Here is a 17,579-nt window from a genome sequence, read left to right as displayed (position 1 = left end):
TTCTTTAGAGAGTTATAAACTTCATGCTGTAAGAGCATTGAGTCCTAATTCTAAGACTGAGTATTTCCCTTGTGTTATTCACTTTAATTTGAAGCAGCAATTTTAACTTAAGTCAATTCTGTGATCATTTCACAGTCACTGGGATGCCTCACATTATGTGACCCAGCCTCCTTTAGCTCCTCTATTTCTGTGGGGTGAAAAATATAAGATCTTGACCACTTGAAGTATAGGGCCCATTTTACAGCCAAGAAGACACAGACAGTTATGGACTCCTGCAGGGCATTCATTGTCATTTAACTCTAGGGTAGTTTGCAAGTTTCTAACAGTAGTAGGCAAATAAAATTGCCGCAGACAACAATAGACCTTTTTAGCTGGTAGCTTTTATTTTCCCAGATCATTTCATTAGATATGCACACAAAACCAAGAGGAATGTGATCAGTCTTGGTGTTCGTTACATATAATGTCCCGAGTCTGAATCTCACAGTATTTCTCGATTGTATTTCTGATTGTCCTTGTCGCTGTCACAGTTTCAACCCATCCTCCTGTCATTTTTTACCATTTCATCTGTCTTTAATACATGGATGTCACTGTTTCAAGGCCATGTTGCTTGCCTCGATAGCATGACAGTCACATGTAAAAGAAAAGTTCTCTGTGGTGAAATCTCATGGTCTGCAATGGGAAAACAAAACAAACAAGCTAAAAAGGTCTATTGACTGGTTACCAATCTAGACCCCCAACATTTCATACAAGCTGTTCCATTGAGTTTTCCACTCTCATAACATGGTTTTGGTTCAGGTAAGCCATCTTTCAAGACATCTTCAGTTGTAGGTTCTTTCAAAATACAGCAGACCTTTCTCCCTTGATATTCACATTTTGCCTTCAAAACTACATACCCGCGGCTCTTTCCTGTAGTATTATCAATAGGTAACATTGACTGAAACAACAGATCAAGAGGTACCCAGTGGGGAGGGTATTTAAACCTTGCTGTATCAAAAATGAGTACAGAGTTAGTTTCAACATCCAATGCAGCAATGGGGCTAAAATGACCATCTCCAGTTTGTCCAAGTGTCTTCCTTGAATATGATATTGCCATGAATTCCTCCGGGTTTTCATCATCGAAATTTTCCTCCCCATCGCTTTGTTTCAGTCGTCCACCGGTACAAACGCGATAAACGGTTTGGACAAATTCCTGGTACTGTTCTTTAGAATCAACCGGCCGAACAAGGCTTGCACTAGCGCCATTACAATCTGCCAAGCAAACAAATTCCTCCAAAGTGATCCCCGAAACTTTCACGTCCTCTAAAGGGCGACAACATTCCAACAGCTCTTCTGAATACCACCGCCAAATTGTTTTCCAAACACGCTGAGGGTCGATGCGAAGTGAGTTCAGAATGATCGCCAAAGTACTTAACCCACAAAAGGCGGGCTCGGCCTGAGTATTGAAACATGATGACAAAGCTAAGTAAGGTACAGCAAGGCCTGATTGCAAAGAACGACAAAGGCGATTTTTGGACTCTGTAGACCGATAATCAACCAACTTCGAAGGCAGTGACCTCCCATAGAAAGTTTGAGACGCCATTTCGCTTAGTGGCCAAGCCTTTCACTTCTTCTTCCGGGTAGACTGGGGAAGCGATCCTCAACCAAAATTTCCGGAAATTTCGGTCCAACCGGAAAAGTTTCGCAAAACTGGTGCACCTGTGGAGGTGGACCACTTTTCCCGGTCGGACCGGTCTGAATTTTGGTTGAATGGATCGCGCTCCTGGATGAAACGTCGCAGGATTAGGCTGTGGGAGAAACATTTTTGATAGAGTACACGAGGGATAGCCCACGTCCGATATCCTGGGGCTTTACGGTCAAAATTGCAAATTTTTCACCACTCCAATATATCACAACTGGAGCCTTGAGCACAAAGAAAACCTCGGAGTCATGTGAGAATTTTAATATATCGAACGTGGGCTATTCAATGATTATCGGGCAGTCCTAAAACATGGAATCCGGGGACGCGATCCATTCAACCAAAATTTCGACCGGTCCGACCGGGAAAAGTGGTCCACCTCAAAAGGTGGACCAGTTTTTTCGACACTTTTCTGGTTGGACCGAACCGATCCATTGAGTTTTGGACCGAAATTTCCGGAAATTTTGGTTGAATGGATCACCTCTTTGCAGTTCCCTTAACTGTATTCTTGTTACTATAAATGTGTCACCTATAGGAAAACATTACCGACTAGGTCCAATATTGGTGTGCCACAGATTTAATAAAAACGCAAAAAAGGAACGAGGCCAGTATCCAGCCACCTTGACCGAACAAGCTTAGTCAATAAAGGATTTATTATATGGCCAAAAAGAAACTTTTTCTCACGGGACCAAAGTGGCCGGATATCCCGGGCGAGCGGGCAAGATGGGCACTAAGAGGAATGACTATAATTAGGTGGACACTTCATATTTATTACACAACGTTATACTCCTCGAAAAGAAGCATTTTTATTGGGCACGTTTTTGAGAAAATTGGGGCAATCAGAGCAAGAAACACAGGGGCGGATCTAGGGGGAGGGTGCAGGGGGTGCGCACCCCCCCCCCCCCCTGAGATTACCTGCGGTTTTCTAATACAACTGGTATTCCTACAAAAAAAAAATATTGGTTTATTGGTGTTGAAGTCAAGAGCAAGAGACGAGTGCACCCCCTCCTAAAAGAAATCCTGGATCCGCCCCTGAAACAGTTACCAAAGGAGAACAGTTGTATGATATGGGGTTTAGCCCCGGAGTACAATGATAGGGCTTAGCACTCTTTTAATTAAAAATGGTTAGCTTTCAAATAGTAATGATCAATGCCATGTAAAGTACGTCAAAATTAACTGTTGTCGGCTGTTAGCCCTTGATAGTGCTGTGGATACGGATTTGGATTATAGATTAAATAATGCGGGTTCATGTCCTAAAAACTCTGCTGTCTTCCGTTTTTATTCTTCTCTTATTAACTACTTTACTGCGCTTTTCACAAACATGCGAACTCTAAAGTTCAAAAGCTGCCTTCACAATTGCGTTTTCGCTACCGTCAATCATAATTACGATCACAAGCAACGAACCTTGAAACACAGAAACACACAAAAGGGATCGAAATCCACCAATCACAAATCACAAACCATGACCTTTTGAACCAGTTAAAGTAAAGTTTTGTTTCCTAAGAGGTCCGTTAAGATGATTGACGGCAGCGAAAAACGCAATCGTCAGTTGGCTTTTGAACTTCAGATTTCGCATGTTTGTGAAAAGCGCAGTAAGTTATAAGACTCCTTTTATGTATTCAGTTCAGAAAAGATTTCAGTCTGATTTTGGGGTATCCATTCCAGTCTCAACCTTAATGCCCGGGAGGTGGTAACTCCCATACTGGCCTATACCAGGGAAGCCTCCGCGCGGAAGGGGTCCTTCTAGGCTTGGGTATACAAAAGGGTAGGCATTTCTCATGGAAAGGTAGGGAAATTGCAATCATTAGGTTTTCAAAATAAAGACGACGTGCAAACCAACTAGAGCACTAACAGATTGAGAACGAGTCAATTTGTCTTCAGGACTTTCCGCACGCCAGTTGGCGCTTTCATTTCACTTTACATTATTTGTGCAAAATCTGCCTATTGAAAGAGAACGACGCGATCTTTGCTTAAGCTGTGCTAAACACGCTCACACTTGATTTAATGACAATTCATGCTTTTATTGAGCATTTAACACACATTTTCTGACAACATGACAGCAGCTCATCTTTAGTATTCGTCTCCGTCATCATCCTCGCCTTCATCAGCTGCAGAATCCACGCCAACTTCCTCGTAATCCTTTTCCAAGGCAGCCAAATCTTCACGAGCCTCAGAGAACTCTCCTTCCTCCATACCCTCACCCACATACCAGTGGACAAAAGCACGCTTGGCATACATCAGATCAAACTTGTGATCAAGACGGGCCCAGGCCTCAGCAATAGCTGTGGTGTTACTCAACATACAAACAGCACGCTGAACCTTGGCCAAGTCACCACCAGGAACAACTGTGGGAGGCTGGTAGTTGATGCCCACCTGAAAAATGAATCAGTTGAGCTAGAGAGCTTCATTACACGTCCATTTCCCTAGCTTCTCTTTTTTTAAGGTTTGAAAAAGTAAAAACATGCGCAAAAACATGGAAGAACTGCTTGTACTGAATTTAATCAAAATTTTTAAGGCAGTTACACGAACCTTGAAGCCAGTAGGGCACCAGTCCACAAACTGAATGGTTCTCTTGGTCTTGATTGTCGCAATAGCTGCATTCACGTCCTTAGGTACTACATCACCACGGAACAGCAGACAGCAAGCCATGTATTTGCCATGACGTGGGTCACATTTCACCATCTGATTGGCTGGCTCAAAACAGGCATTGGTGATTTCAGAAACACTCAACTGTTCATGGTAGGCTTTTTCAGCAGATATAACTGGAGCATAAGTGGCCAGTGGGAAGTGAATACGTGGATATGGAACCAAATTAGTCTGCATAAAGAAGGTAAGCGATACATTGGCCTAAGGAAGGATAAACCTTAATACATTTGAGATTAAATTGCAAATTCGGTTCTACAATGAATAAAAAATAAATGAATGATCTTCTCTCAATAGTATTAAGTTGAAACTGAGAAAATCCTATTAAAAAATATTTTAGGGCCTGTTTACATGGAGGTGGGGGACCCCATATAGGTGAGGTAATATGTGGCGGGTCACCCCACCTACCATGTAAACGTGGTCAAATTAAAGTGAGAGATCATATGGACGGGCGGGTTACCCCACCTAAGAGGGTTACCTCACCTACCTGGGGTCCCCTACCTCAATGTGAACAGGCCCTTAAAAGGACGATAGCAGTGTTTACACTAAGGAGTTGAGCCGGGACTCTCGAGAAAAGAATCCAGCGAATGGATACGGCAGCCAAGCTTCCAATCAACCGTCTTCGCATGATCAGTCAGGATGCTGTTCGCTGGCGACTCTTATTAGTAGAGTAAATGCCCCTAAGTGCCTTTGCCGTTCATGGTGTCATGACAATCTAGAATCATTCAACTTATGCGCTTACGCAATATCTGTTTGATAACTTTTTAATAGAAACCGAATTGGGAAATTCGAATTATACAATCGTGGTCAAGCATCCTGAGCACTCACTAATCCGCGCTGCCTCAGTGTCAGTGCCAGAGAACCCGTAAAAAGATAGAAAGTTTTAACTAAATGGTTAACATAGTTAAGATATAAGCTTGCCAACAGTAGAAGCAGGAACGGCATCACCTATTGAGTGAATCAGTGATATGAAAGAACGATGACACATGCAGCTTGAAAACGTTGGCCTAACTTTTTCCAGTTGGAGTTAGTTCTTCTCCTTGTCTTTGTTCGCGAAGAAAAGCCAACCGTTAATAGTAAATAGTTTCATTGCACTTGAGTTTGCTTGTTAGTTGACGACGGTGTTCACTCCCACTACATCTTGAAGGATTACATTTATTTTGTGATGTTTCCTGTAGTCACACATGCATGTGAGCCGTTCTATTGATACCTGGGGACCTCGTTTTCGCCGCCCGTTTCCGTCAAATCATTTGTTTTTCAATGAAATCCGGTTGCAAATCAAAAATTTTTTGCGTGATAAAGCCACTACCGAGCTTGTGCAACCACGACAACGACGGAAGAAACGAGGCAATGAAAAGAAGACAGGTTTAGTTAAGCAAAACAAAAACTGCCGAATATGCAACACACCTTTAGGCATATTTCTTTGCCGTTTTCGCACGACTAACGTTGTCAAACTTGGTCGGAATGGCAATGCGATCGTCGCTTTAATCTCTACTATGGTCGTTTCATAAATAGCGATCGTTGCAAGTTAAATTCCGTCGAAATACAGTCAACTCTCGCCTTGCGGACACCCAGCTATAATAACGGACACCACGATAAAACGGACAGTACCTAAGTCCCCGGCAAAAACAAATTACAGACGTTTGACTGAAATAGACTCCCACTATTATGGACTCTCGCTAAAGAGGACGCTAACTCGAGCTCCTGCTGTCCGCTTTAAAGGGAGTTGGCTGTACCCATACAGGGTTTTATCAATAGCCATATGGCTCAACAAGTAGTATTGAAAACAGTTGTTAAATCGACTTGCTAATGATGAACAGCTACTACATTAACATATTTGTTTGTGGGTGCAAAACTTAGTGATAGTGAATTTTCATCCTTGCAAAGGCATTTTTACTTTAGTTCATATCTCGCGTGACAGTCCCACCCTAACCACGATATGTCAGACGATTCAAAAGGCCTCGAAAAATGTTGTGAACAAGATCACGAAATCATTCACAGAACAAGCCGATTCTATCTGTCGATTCTGGTTTCTCGAAAGAGCTTGCAACACCTTACCTGGAACTCAGTCAAGTCGACGTTCAGTGCACCATCAAAGCGCAGTGAAGCAGTGATGGATGAAACGATCTGACCAATCAGACGGTTCAGGTTGGTGTAACTTGGCCTTTCTATGTCCAAGTTACGACGACAGATGTCATAAATGGCTTCATTATCCACCATAAAGGCACAGTCAGAATGTTCCAAGGTGGTGTGAGTGGTCAGAATGGAATTGTAAGGTTCAACCACTGCTGTTGCAACTTGCGGTGCGGGGTAGATAGAGAACTCCAATTTGGATTTCTTGCCGTAGTCAACAGACAGACGTTCCAAAAGGAGAGAGGTAAAGCCCGATCCAGTACCTCCACCAAAAGAGTGGAAAACAAGGAATCCCTGCAAGCCTGTGCATTGGTCTGCCTGTGATATAAAGCAGGGAACTAACTCTCAAAATGCTTAAAGGAATCATTTAATTCCAATACACAGAAAAACTGACAGAAGTTTGCACTGAACTAAACAATATCCCTATATACATCTTCTTGAATACCTACCAGCTTTCTAATCCTGTCCAAAACCTGATCGATCATTTCCTTTCCAACAGTGTAGTGCCCACGAGCATAGTTGTTAGCGGCATCTTCTTTGCCAGTTATCAACTGTTCTGGGTGAAACAGCTGTCTGTAGGTGCCTGTGCGAACTTCATCTGTGAAATATAGAATAAAAGGTCTAGTTATGACCATTTTTTAAAAGTCATATCATCAATTTTTGTTTTTCTGTGCCGGTATCAGATAGGCCCAAAAAGATAAGTATTTTCTACAAAAAGTTGACTTCGGTGTCATATTGATCTCTAAACGAACCAATTAAAAGGCACATTCATCAAAAACTGAGCGGCTAAACGCATGACTGATACAATTGGTGTTGTCGATTTATCTCTCGGAACGGAAGCAATATTTTAGTGAATATGAACAAGTTGAACTTTGGTTCTAGTAGCGTCACGAACATTGTCCGAGGCAAAATCTTTACAAGAATCTCTTGTAACAATAAATATATTCGTTTGCTATACATGATGCAAGAAAACACTCCACTTAATTTATTGTTCACAATTTCTGTCAATTTCAATAGCACCAATATATGTAAATTTTATAGATACTTTGAATTTTAAAAAAAATGAATGACATGCTAACTAATGCCATAGAAACCAGTTGTTCAATTGCAAATTTCTACCTACACGAAATAGTCCAGATTCAGTGCGGGACGATTATATCTCTATTTCAAACTTTCTTGATAACATAAACTCAGAATGTTGCAATAAAAAAGCCGTACGTTATCAACTCATACCTTAAAATTGCGCTTAAGGACCGTGGTCAATATATTATTGGTTCATAATTTTTAATTTATAATATTCCGCTTCTTGAAAATGTTTTCGTTTATATCTTTGGCGATATATTAAATAAGATATTTTGATTTGTCTTTTTCTTCGCAGATTTTTCAACTTACAAATCTTTATTTTATTTCTACTGCTAGATTATAAAACAATGTTTCCTTTTCTCACCGACTACGGTGGGTTCCAAATCGACAAACACAGCGCGAGGAACGTGTTTTCCCGCTCCAGTTTCGCTGAAAAACGTGTTGAAGGAATCATCTCCTCCGCCGATGGTTTTGTCGCTCGGCATCTGACCATCAGGCTGAATTCCATGCTCCAAGCAGTACAACTCCCAACAAGCATTTCCAATCTGAACTCCGGCTTGACCAACGTGGACAGAAATACACTCACGCTGAAAGGGTTAAAGCGAAATCAACAAAAAATCATTCAAATTTCATTGCCGGCCGCTAAACGTTGCAAGGGTGGAGCTTATCCCTAGACTGTGAAATAAGAGAGCTCCCTGCTACCTTGAGCCCTACGAACGTTTAAAAAGAAAAGGAAATGCTTTCAAAATGTAACTCGGGTAATTATATAGAAAGTCAGCTTACCATTGTCAGAAATAGTCAGAGATTTTCAGTCTTGCAAATGATGAACAAAGTGAAAGCCTCTCCGCCGATAAGTGACCAACCGAACGAAGAACTTGTACCCCACGGCTGTATGAAGTGGTGTGTACTGGGTGGGCTGGCGCTCTTATGTTATTTTCTATATATCTTGAGCCTGCAATACTATTCATGATAAGTGCAAGGATGGCGACATGCGTGGCACGATATTACGTCACCCTTAATAGCCTAATAGTGATAAAAAATCTCCGCCGAATAAAACGTATTAAATCTAGTAATTAACAGGTGTTTCTCAATAAACTCTCAATAACAGCTTGAAAAACGTCTGCCAAATGATTGGCTGATATCATTAAATTAAATCGCAAAACAACAATGACAACAACAACAACGTGCATATTTATTAAAAGAGAGAGAAAGCGCAGAAAACAGTACTATGGAACTGATAGAAGTTATGTGACTACAAAGAGTGAAGTTCTGAATATGTTTGACGAATTAGCCAGAGTAGCAGACTCCTTTAAGCTGGCTGCCAGTTAGTCACAAATAAGGAAACGAAAATAAAGAGAGAAAGCAATAATTTAAATTAAACTAATATATCAGTGTATGTAGGACAAAAGAGGAATCTAAATAGCAAAACACCGCTGAAAATACAATTACATGTAACAATTCAGGTAATTAAAGTGAAACCAGTTTTGAGCTGTGAAAGGGCCTTGATAGTGTTAATGAGGTTCTTTGGAAAAATAAATGATTGATTTTTTTATTTTTTGGCTCAAAGAAAGTGGCCAAAATGGCAATAATAAAATAGTCCTATCAACGGTGGGCTGGATTATTTTGCGTTGTTCCACTGTCACTGTGCGCTTGATTCAAACAATTTGAATTTTGGTAACCCCTTGTTTTTAAAAGGCCGAGGAGCTGGGTACAATTAATTGTTTTTGTCTTTATCATCAAACAATTTCCTGAAACGAGCGATGAAAAGATGTTTAGCATTAAGAATCTGAAAAAGGACAACACTTAGCCAAGTGTTTGACGCAAATTTAAGAGTCTTTTTTTTAGCACTAACGCACATTTTCTGACAAAAGGATGGCTCATTTTTTAAGTGTTTTGTGACGAACACTCACTACCAGAAGAAACAAAGGTCAAACTCCAATTAAGGTTTCTTCGAACTGTAATGAGTTTTATCCCAACACAGGGCAAATCTTCTTCGTAAATACCCGATGCCACAGCTACTACGTAGTTTCACCGCACATAAAAAACGAATAAAAAATGATCAGCGAGATCATTCCGGCCTATCGATTTTTTAGGTCGTTCTCTTATTCTTTCGGTTCTTTTTCTTTATCTTAAGTAATCACACATTCACGTCCATGTATATTCTCAGTAAGCTTTTATTGGGTTTACAGCACATTTTTTTCTGAGCCTCTCTAGTACTCGTCTCCTTCGTTCTCGCCTTCATCACCTACAGAATCCACACCAACTTCCTCGTAATCCTTCTCCAGAGCAGCCAAATCTTCACGAGCCTCAGAGAACTCTCCTTCCTCCATACCCTCACCCACATACCAGTGGACAAAAGCACGCTTGGCATACATCAGATCAAACTTGTGATCCAGACGGGCCCAGGCCTCAGCAATAGCTGTGGTGTTACTCAACATACAAACAGCACGCTGAACCTTGGCCAAGTCACCACCAGGAACAACTGTGGGAGGCTGGTAATTGATGCCAACCTGAAAAATGAATCAGTTCCAAACGATTTATTCGCCGCTGGTCTGCTTTTTTTTCCGGTTGAAAGATACAATACAACCAAGAAAATCATTGTCAACCAAAATAAACACAACGCGGCATACGACAATGACGACGGCGCGCGTAGATCTTAAACCGATTAGTCCAATGGCAGAGAGGAAAGTCACCGTAAGTCACCCTTAGTAGCAAGCGTTTCCGATTCAGTGACTTATTGCGCGAACGTTATATCGAGAAATATGGACGTAGGGGGAGGGTGAGGGGAGAAGATAAAAACTTTTCTCCCCTTCTCCTTCCCCTTCATCCCTCTTTTTCGGTCTCGTTACAACGTTCGCAACGAAGTCTCGCAGAACTTGCTACGCAGGCTATTGCTCAGTCTACCTATAAACGTAACTACACAGCGAACCTTGAAGCCAGTAGGGCACCAGTCCACAAACTGAATGGTTCTCTTGGTCTTGATTGTCGCTATGGCAGCATTCACGTCCTTAGGTACTACATCACCACGGAACAGCAGACAGCAAGCCATATATTTGCCGTGACGTGGGTCACATTTCACCATCTGATTTGCTGGCTCAAAACAGGCATTGGTGATTTCAGCAACACTCAACTGTTCATGGTAGGCTTTTTCAGCAGAAATAACAGGAGCATAAGTGGCCAGTGGGAAGTGAATACGTGGATATGGAACCAAGTTGGTCTGAAAAAAAAAAACGCGCAAAATGTTCACGCACTTAAACACTTACTTTTCACATGTCTTAAACTATGCTTATAGTTTTTTTATACCCTGTACCTGAAACTCAGTCAAGTCAACGTTCAGTGCACCATCAAAGCGCAGTGAAGCAGTAATGGAGGATACGATCTGACCTATCAGACGGTTCAGGTTGGTGTAAGTTGGCCTTTCTATGTCCAAGTTACGACGACAGATGTCATAAATGGCTTCATTATCCACCATAAAGGCACAGTCAGAATGTTCCAAGGTGGTGTGAGTGGTCAGAATAGAGTTGTAAGGTTCAACCACTGCCGTTGCAACTTGCGGTGCAGGGTAGATAGAGAACTCCAATTTGGATTTCTTGCCATAGTCAACAGACAGACGTTCCATGAGCAGAGATGTAAAGCCAGAACCAGTACCTCCACCAAAAGAGTGGAAAACAAGGAATCCCTGCAAGCCTGTGCATTGGTCTGCCTGTGAGATGAAACAGTTAAAAAACTTGAAACCCATAAAATAGAACCAGAAATAATAAGAAGGCTTGAAGGATAAAACTGCCGTACGCCGGTACATTATTTACTCATCAGCTACAGAAAGCGACAGAACCATTTAAAAATGTAATATTGTTATTAGCTGTAAACTCACACGAGGGGAAAGTGGGGCAGAGCTTGTGACTCTATGAAAAAGAAAAACTTGGGCCTTCTTTCTTTTGGTTGAGAGGCATTGCGTGACATTACCCGCATCACAGAAACTTATTACCACTTGTATGAGGACTGACTGTAATAAAGGCTATGGGTGACCTTAATTCACTGGAAATCTTCGCCTAAGAGCAAAATGTTAAACAAAGAGTCTTTCATGATAGGCTGTAGAGGCATCAACAAAAACCGCATGACTAAGCAACTTGCCGACTTTCGAGGAAGTTAGGGGCAAAATGACATTTAATATGTGCTTAGAGGTTGTCTATCAAATAGAAGGGTATATCAGTAAAAACTAGCCACGGTTCGATTTTGACAACGAATCCCTTTGCCACACTGAAGGTACGTTAACTGTACTATTCTTTTTTCCACATAGAATAAAAGAGAAGGGAGATGCTTTTTTTCGCCTTCTCGAAAAAAAAAACGAGTCTTAACTTCCAGGTAAAGGCATGGGCCATGTCCGAACGACTTTGCCCCAGGGCTTTTCTCTTGGAAAATGGTTAAAGCCCTGGGGACCAGGTTGCTGTCTGAAGCTTGGCACCAGGCCACGCTTGACGAACCCTCTTTCTCGCACCCAAAGGGGTTTATACTGCGAAATGGGGAACAAACTAAAATTCAGTGTTAAAGGAAAATTGCTATTAAAGCCGGAAAACTCACCAAATATAGAAATAAGTGGACCTTGCTGCGCATTTCTGATATGCGTTGTGACTTCAAGAGTTAATGACTTTTAAATTAACCAGAGATCAGGCTCAATTTTCGTTTCGCTTAGCGGTAGCCGTTAGAGAGAATGTATGAGAACCGCTAAAATTGGGCCTGATCTTAGGTTACTTTTAAATCATATGTCCTAGTTTTTGTTGTCGTTTTTTTATCGCTTTTTTTCTTTCTGTTACTTGGTAACTTGTATTACTATATTGTAAAACTATGTTGTATTATATTGATTTATTATCGTAAAATTATGTTGCATTGTATCAACTGTGCGCTTTTTTCTTTAGTTTTTAAATTTATGAACTAAAAAGAAAAATGGTGAACGGGTATGTCATGGCTCTTAATATAAATACTTACAAGCTTCCTAATCTTATCCAGAACCTGATCGATCATCTCCTTTCCAACAGTGTAGTGCCCACGAGCATAGTTATTAGCGGCATCCTCTTTGCCAGTTATCAACTGTTCTGGGTGAAATAGCTGTCTGTAGGTGCCAGTCCGAACCTCATCTGTAACATAAAAAACGATTTTTGCCTTATGATCGCCTCTGCAGGAATAGAGACCTTTAGATTCTAAGACAAGGATGACTGCGAGAACGAGATTTTCTCAACACCAAGTAATGCGCCGTGAGTGAAGCGGCGTTATTTTGGCCGGAAAACGCAACAGTCGCCGTCATTCTAATGCGGGTTTTAGCGAGAATGTCGTAGTGACATAGACTACGAGTAGTCCCCCATTTTTCCCCAGGGATAGTAGAGCGAGCGAATTGCGAGTGCGCGTGAAAATCACCCCACGCGAGAAAAGGCGACACGCGCGCGCTCGGGTTTCGCCCGCTCTACTATCCCTGAGGAAAAATGGGGGACTACTCGTAGTCTATAGTGACAGAAACAAGTTATCAAATGTTAGAAGTTTTATCGGTTAGCGATCGGAAAGGGCTTAACCTCCTTAAATGAAAATAACCGTTTTAACTAAAAAGTACAATAAAAGCTTTCTAAGGTATCTAGTTTTTGAGAATACCCGAAAAAAACTTAAGTCCAATCTTGTCCTCGTGGTCGTTCTAGTCCTCCAATTTAAAGGTCTCTTATCTCTGCCCAGTTGCAAATATCCTGTCGTGGGGGAGGGGAGGGGAGGGGCGGGGGGTGTTGGTCGGGAAGGGTGTTGATGATACATTAGCCTGAAATTGAGCTAGCCTGTGACTCAGGGCACACATTCCTAGCCTGCGTGGAAGACGTTTGAAAGGGATGGGAAAGGGAGTTTTAGGCGCGAGAGAAACGCGAGAGGGCGCCTCCCTCGCTCGTGGTCTCGTGCCCTAATTCCCTTCCTCTTCCCTTTCGAACGCCTGACACGCAGGCTAACATTCTAAGTGAATTTTAACGAATACTCTCTCACGATAAACGTGGATCACTTTCAAAAGCCTTATTTATCTGATCCACATTCACATTCCCTTTAATGATCATTTTATTAGTTCTCATAAGCTTTTCTCTTTTCTTGGTAGGGGCTGTATAGATACACTCAGACATTAAAACGCATACGAACCGTCGCCTCCTTCCAATTTTATTCCCAGGATTTCAAAAAACAAAGGCCGTGGGAACGACGTTGATTTCATTCATATTCCTCAGAGCGTGGCATATCCCGCTGGTGTCACTTCTGCGTCCAACGGCGTTGCGACATTGGTTTATTGTTATCCAGAGTTGTCTTCCTTTGTCAAGAAGTATTTGTATTCACTTTCGGTAAAGATTAAAAAATCACTACTGTCTGCGAGCAAGGAACTACTTCTTTCTAGAATATGAGACGCAACTGTTCCATAAAAATTAAATGTGTATTTTTCATAACTATCATAATCGACCACAGGGTCAATAGCAAGTTGTGAATTGCCAAACCCGTAACATGTTATTGTTTATCCTGACAGGAAAAAGGCCCGCCCTCTAATTGAACGTTCTTCCTGTATTTATCGTTTCGCGACAAAAAGCGAAACTAAACTAATAGTCATCATTGATCATGGTGCGTTTTTGTCAATACAAAGTGCCTAAGACCGGCCTACAATTGATTAGTCCTACTCTTGAAATACCCTGAGAAACCATTAATAGATAAACTCAGACGTTAATTAATTCGTCTGGTTGTACGCAGGTTTTTTTGACGAACCACAAAACTATATAAATAAGAAATTTTCTCCTGGTTTCTTCCACTGTTAATTCAAGGTATAGCGCTGGATTACACCTTCAAAGTATCCTTTACTACATAGTTTAACTCACCGACTACGGTAGGTTCTAAATCAACAAACACAGCGCGAGGAACATGTTTCCCTGCGCCGGTTTCGCTGAAAAACGTGTTGAAGGAATCATCTCCTCCGCCGATGGTTTTGTCGCTCGGCATCTGGCCATCAGGCTGAATTCCATGCTCCAAGCAGTACAACTCCCAACAAGCATTTCCAATCTGAACTCCGGCTTGGCCAACATGGATGGAAATACACTCGCGCTGTGAAAGGATTTGAACTTAGTTAAATATAAATAAACCACATTCTTGATATCACTCATCGATCTCTGTTGAAACAGAAAAGAGCTTAGTCGTCGAAAGCGAAAATAGTCATCTCGAGAGATATATGGTACTTGAAAGAAATAATTAATGGGTTTAAATTCCTTGTAGTTGTGAATTTGATCACACAGAAAGTCACTGATACAATTCAAGCTTACCATTGTTAGAGAAAAAAAGTATAGGTTCCAATGTCTCTGGTATAAGTTAAAGCAAAGTGAAAGCCTCTCCGTCGATAAGTAACCCTGGCCGAAGGAAAAACCTTATATCCACTGTAACTTTACGTTGTCACACCTACTAATAAATATCTTTTGTCCTCACTAGGTATGTCACGTGCAATCTTGAGCCCTCAGTACTTTGAGACTAGGGGGCTTGTGTAGGCGTGTCTCAACCTCGTTCCCAGGCGAGGGGACAAGTAGGAGAGGACCCTGGGAACGAGGTTGGGCATGTATAAAGGTCTACTTACAGATTTATTTATTATTTACACTACAGTAAAAACCCGCAACTAAGAACCTACATTTTTAGGAGTTAGCCTAAACAGGTTCCTATATAAATGGTAGTTAACAGAATTTTAGGCTATTTAGGTTCTTAAAATGGGTTCTTAATCCTGGAGAAAAAGTAGTTAGTATGCTTTGTAAGTCTACATAATTATCTTGCACTCATTTTTCTTTAAAAAACAATTTTACAACAATGGCAATCTGCTTTTTTGCTTCAAATATGATTCTTGCAAAGCAGCTGTAATGTACTAGTATAATTTTAGAAAATAAGAACCTGTTTTATATTTCTTAGGCTAAATAGGCTCTCGTTTATAGGGGGTATAAATGACCAATTTTAGGCTAACCGGTTCTTAATTTTTAGGTTCTTAGTTGTGGGTTTTTACTGTATACGCTGATCGAGTACATGTACAATGAGTTATAGCCTATTCCAGGCGTTCAGATAGTAGAGCGCGGCGGTCAGTGGGAAGCGAGTTAAGTTGTACACGGGGAAAACGGGGAGGGGGGACGATGGGGGGCGAGAGCGAGAGAACTCGCCCCCCCCCGTTTTCCCGGTGTACAATTTAACTCGCTCCCTCTGACCGCCGCGCTTTACTATCTGAACGCCTGGACCAGGCTAAATGAGTTATCACAGTTTATGGGCTCCTGGTCAGGTAGATCAAGTATAATCTTTCAACCTCGTCCCCAGGGCGCTTTTCCCTGGCTTCAGCGCCCTGGGGACGAGGTTGGTAATCTTCAGGCAGAAGCAATCGGCAATTAGGCTAAGCAGAGGAATTCTACATATGGGTGCGGTGTGCGGCAACAACTCAGTTATAATTGGACACCGCCGCGTTCAAATATTAAAATGGCAGCCAAAAAACTCGAGTCACTCATGCTATAGCTCGAATAAGGATATATTAAAGCATAATAAATTTGTATCAGCATATTCAAATATTTATGTAATATTTAGCAATGTGTATCCATTTTTACGGATGGTATTGAATGATGTTGGACAATTTTGGAGCAGGTTTGAGTTTCATTTACCGCTGGCTGCAATGAACTTTAAACCTGTCCATAAGGGTCACACTTAAACTGTGAAAGAACGCTAATCTTTCACGGCTCACTCTCCCGCATCTTGATCTTCGACTCTCGCGATTTTTCTTCTAGAACTAGGGAAGCCTGTCCGGGCCCCAAAGCTAGCCACCCACGCATGCGTTTAAAGGGAGTCGTATTTCCTCTTACGAGAAACGTCTTGGTGGAAGGCTACCTCAAAGCCGTCGCGCATGTCTCGAAATGGTCTTTGCTTGCCAAAAAAAGGGTGAAATAACGTCTGTTTCAACCTGTTCAGCAGACTTGACTGTGCGATCGAACCATGTCGCCACATGTTGGCCTGGTTTCAAAAGCTTTGTCTCAGCGTAACGCAGCCTCTGGAACGTGATAACGTTGGATGCTGCAAGCACGATTTCAAAAAATTTTTATTCAATGCATTTTTGAACTTAAAAAAACAAAATTTGCTCTGCATCAACAGTGGATCAGTAGCCTCATAATGCCATTGTTATGTCGTCATGACGACGTACTGTAATGACTGATAATATGTAAGGACAGGAGCTAATGAAGATCGACTTTAAAAGAATCGTTTCTTTGTTTTTTTGATGAACAGGTTTTATGAAGGTGTTAATACTCGGTGGTTGCTATGTAACAAATAAACCTGTAATAACAACCATTATTGCATTTGCTTTCTTCGCTCAAGAGACGTTACCTTCTCTTTGAAGAACAAGATCGCAGTTCAAACGTTAACTTTAAATCCCTTTTTGTTGCAATATCATTCCTTTAAATCAAAATGGTAAGTTTAACGTTTCGTTTTCTATATGAATTGAGATAAGTTAATTCACCAAAAGAGATTGAGCTAGTGCGCCGCTTCATGAACTTTCAACACTTCTAAAATGGCCTTCATGAACACACCTGATAACTCTGCTGTGCTCTGCAGTAGAACTCTGCAGTAATTTTTACATTTCCCATTACCAATGAAAACCACGATTTGACAATTCCTGGACAAGCTTAATTTGGTTTTAGGTTTGGTTTTCTCCACTTGAGTGAAAAGAAATTATTTTGGCGCCTGATTACAGAAAACCCTGATTTCTATTTCAGATATTTTGCCCCAAATTAAGCCGTAGCTGGGCTTAAAAGGAAATCATAGCCAACAACCAAGAACATAGATATGTTTGGTTGAGTTCACAGACAATTTTTTCTCAGTCATTTTGGAATAGAATCCAGTAGAAATATGCTAATTTACAGTATGGTTTAACAACTGATCCGAATTTTAAACGTGAACTGGTATTAACAGTTCCCTCATCAGGATTCAAATCTCACAATTATTTACCGTTTGAGTAAAAAAAGAAGAAAATGGCTCCTTACAAACAGTT

General features: G+C 41.2%; 3 protein-coding genes across 4 annotated transcripts in view; all 3 read right to left on the bottom strand.

The window, feature by feature from the left end:
- LOC140951487 (tubulin alpha-1D chain-like) overlaps positions 1-8,467 on the bottom strand; it is a 116,906-nt gene extending 108,439 nt beyond the window's left edge. The window contains exons 1-6 of one of the 2 annotated variants that reach the window (XM_073400746.1): positions 8,318-8,467; positions 7,899-8,121; positions 6,901-7,049; positions 6,377-6,769; positions 4,205-4,492; positions 3,748-4,048 (exon numbers count right to left, since the gene is read on the bottom strand). In XM_073400746.1, coding sequence (XP_073256847.1) covers positions 3,748-4,048; positions 4,205-4,492; positions 6,377-6,769; positions 6,901-7,049; positions 7,899-8,121; positions 8,318-8,320 — 1,357 coding nt within the window. In that variant the 5' untranslated portion in view covers positions 8,321-8,467. Of the gene's footprint in view, positions 1-3,671; positions 4,049-4,204; positions 4,493-6,376; positions 6,770-6,900; positions 7,050-7,898; positions 8,122-8,317 lie in introns of those variants that run through there. The other variant, XM_073400745.1, reaches the window with a different exon arrangement.
- LOC140951491 (uncharacterized) lies at positions 692-1,592 on the bottom strand. The gene has a single exon (XM_073400750.1). It carries the CDS (start codon positions 1,577-1,579, stop codon positions 707-709), a length of 873 nt encoding a protein of 290 aa, XP_073256851.1. The 5' UTR covers positions 1,580-1,592; the 3' UTR covers positions 692-706.
- A 1,223-nt stretch (positions 8,468-9,690) lies between the features above and the next one.
- On the bottom strand, positions 9,691-14,984 carry LOC140951483 (tubulin alpha-1A chain-like). Its single transcript, XM_073400741.1, has 6 exons — positions 14,845-14,984; positions 14,407-14,629; positions 12,518-12,666; positions 10,845-11,237; positions 10,464-10,751; positions 9,691-10,044 (listed from the first exon to the last, which is right to left on the bottom strand). The coding sequence occupies exons 1-6, from the start codon at positions 14,845-14,847 to the stop codon at positions 9,745-9,747; spliced, it is 1,356 nt and encodes a 451-aa protein (XP_073256842.1). The 5' UTR covers positions 14,848-14,984; the 3' UTR covers positions 9,691-9,744.
- Positions 14,985-17,579: the final 2,595 nt, after the last annotated feature.

The sequence above is a fragment of the Porites lutea genome, chromosome 11 (genome assembly GCF_958299795.1).
Source record: "Porites lutea chromosome 11, jaPorLute2.1, whole genome shotgun sequence".
Classification (NCBI taxonomy): Eukaryota; Metazoa; Cnidaria; class Anthozoa; order Scleractinia; family Poritidae; genus Porites; species Porites lutea.
The sequence above is the reverse complement of the archived record's forward strand: the minus strand, read 5'-3'. Positions and strand labels throughout refer to the sequence as shown.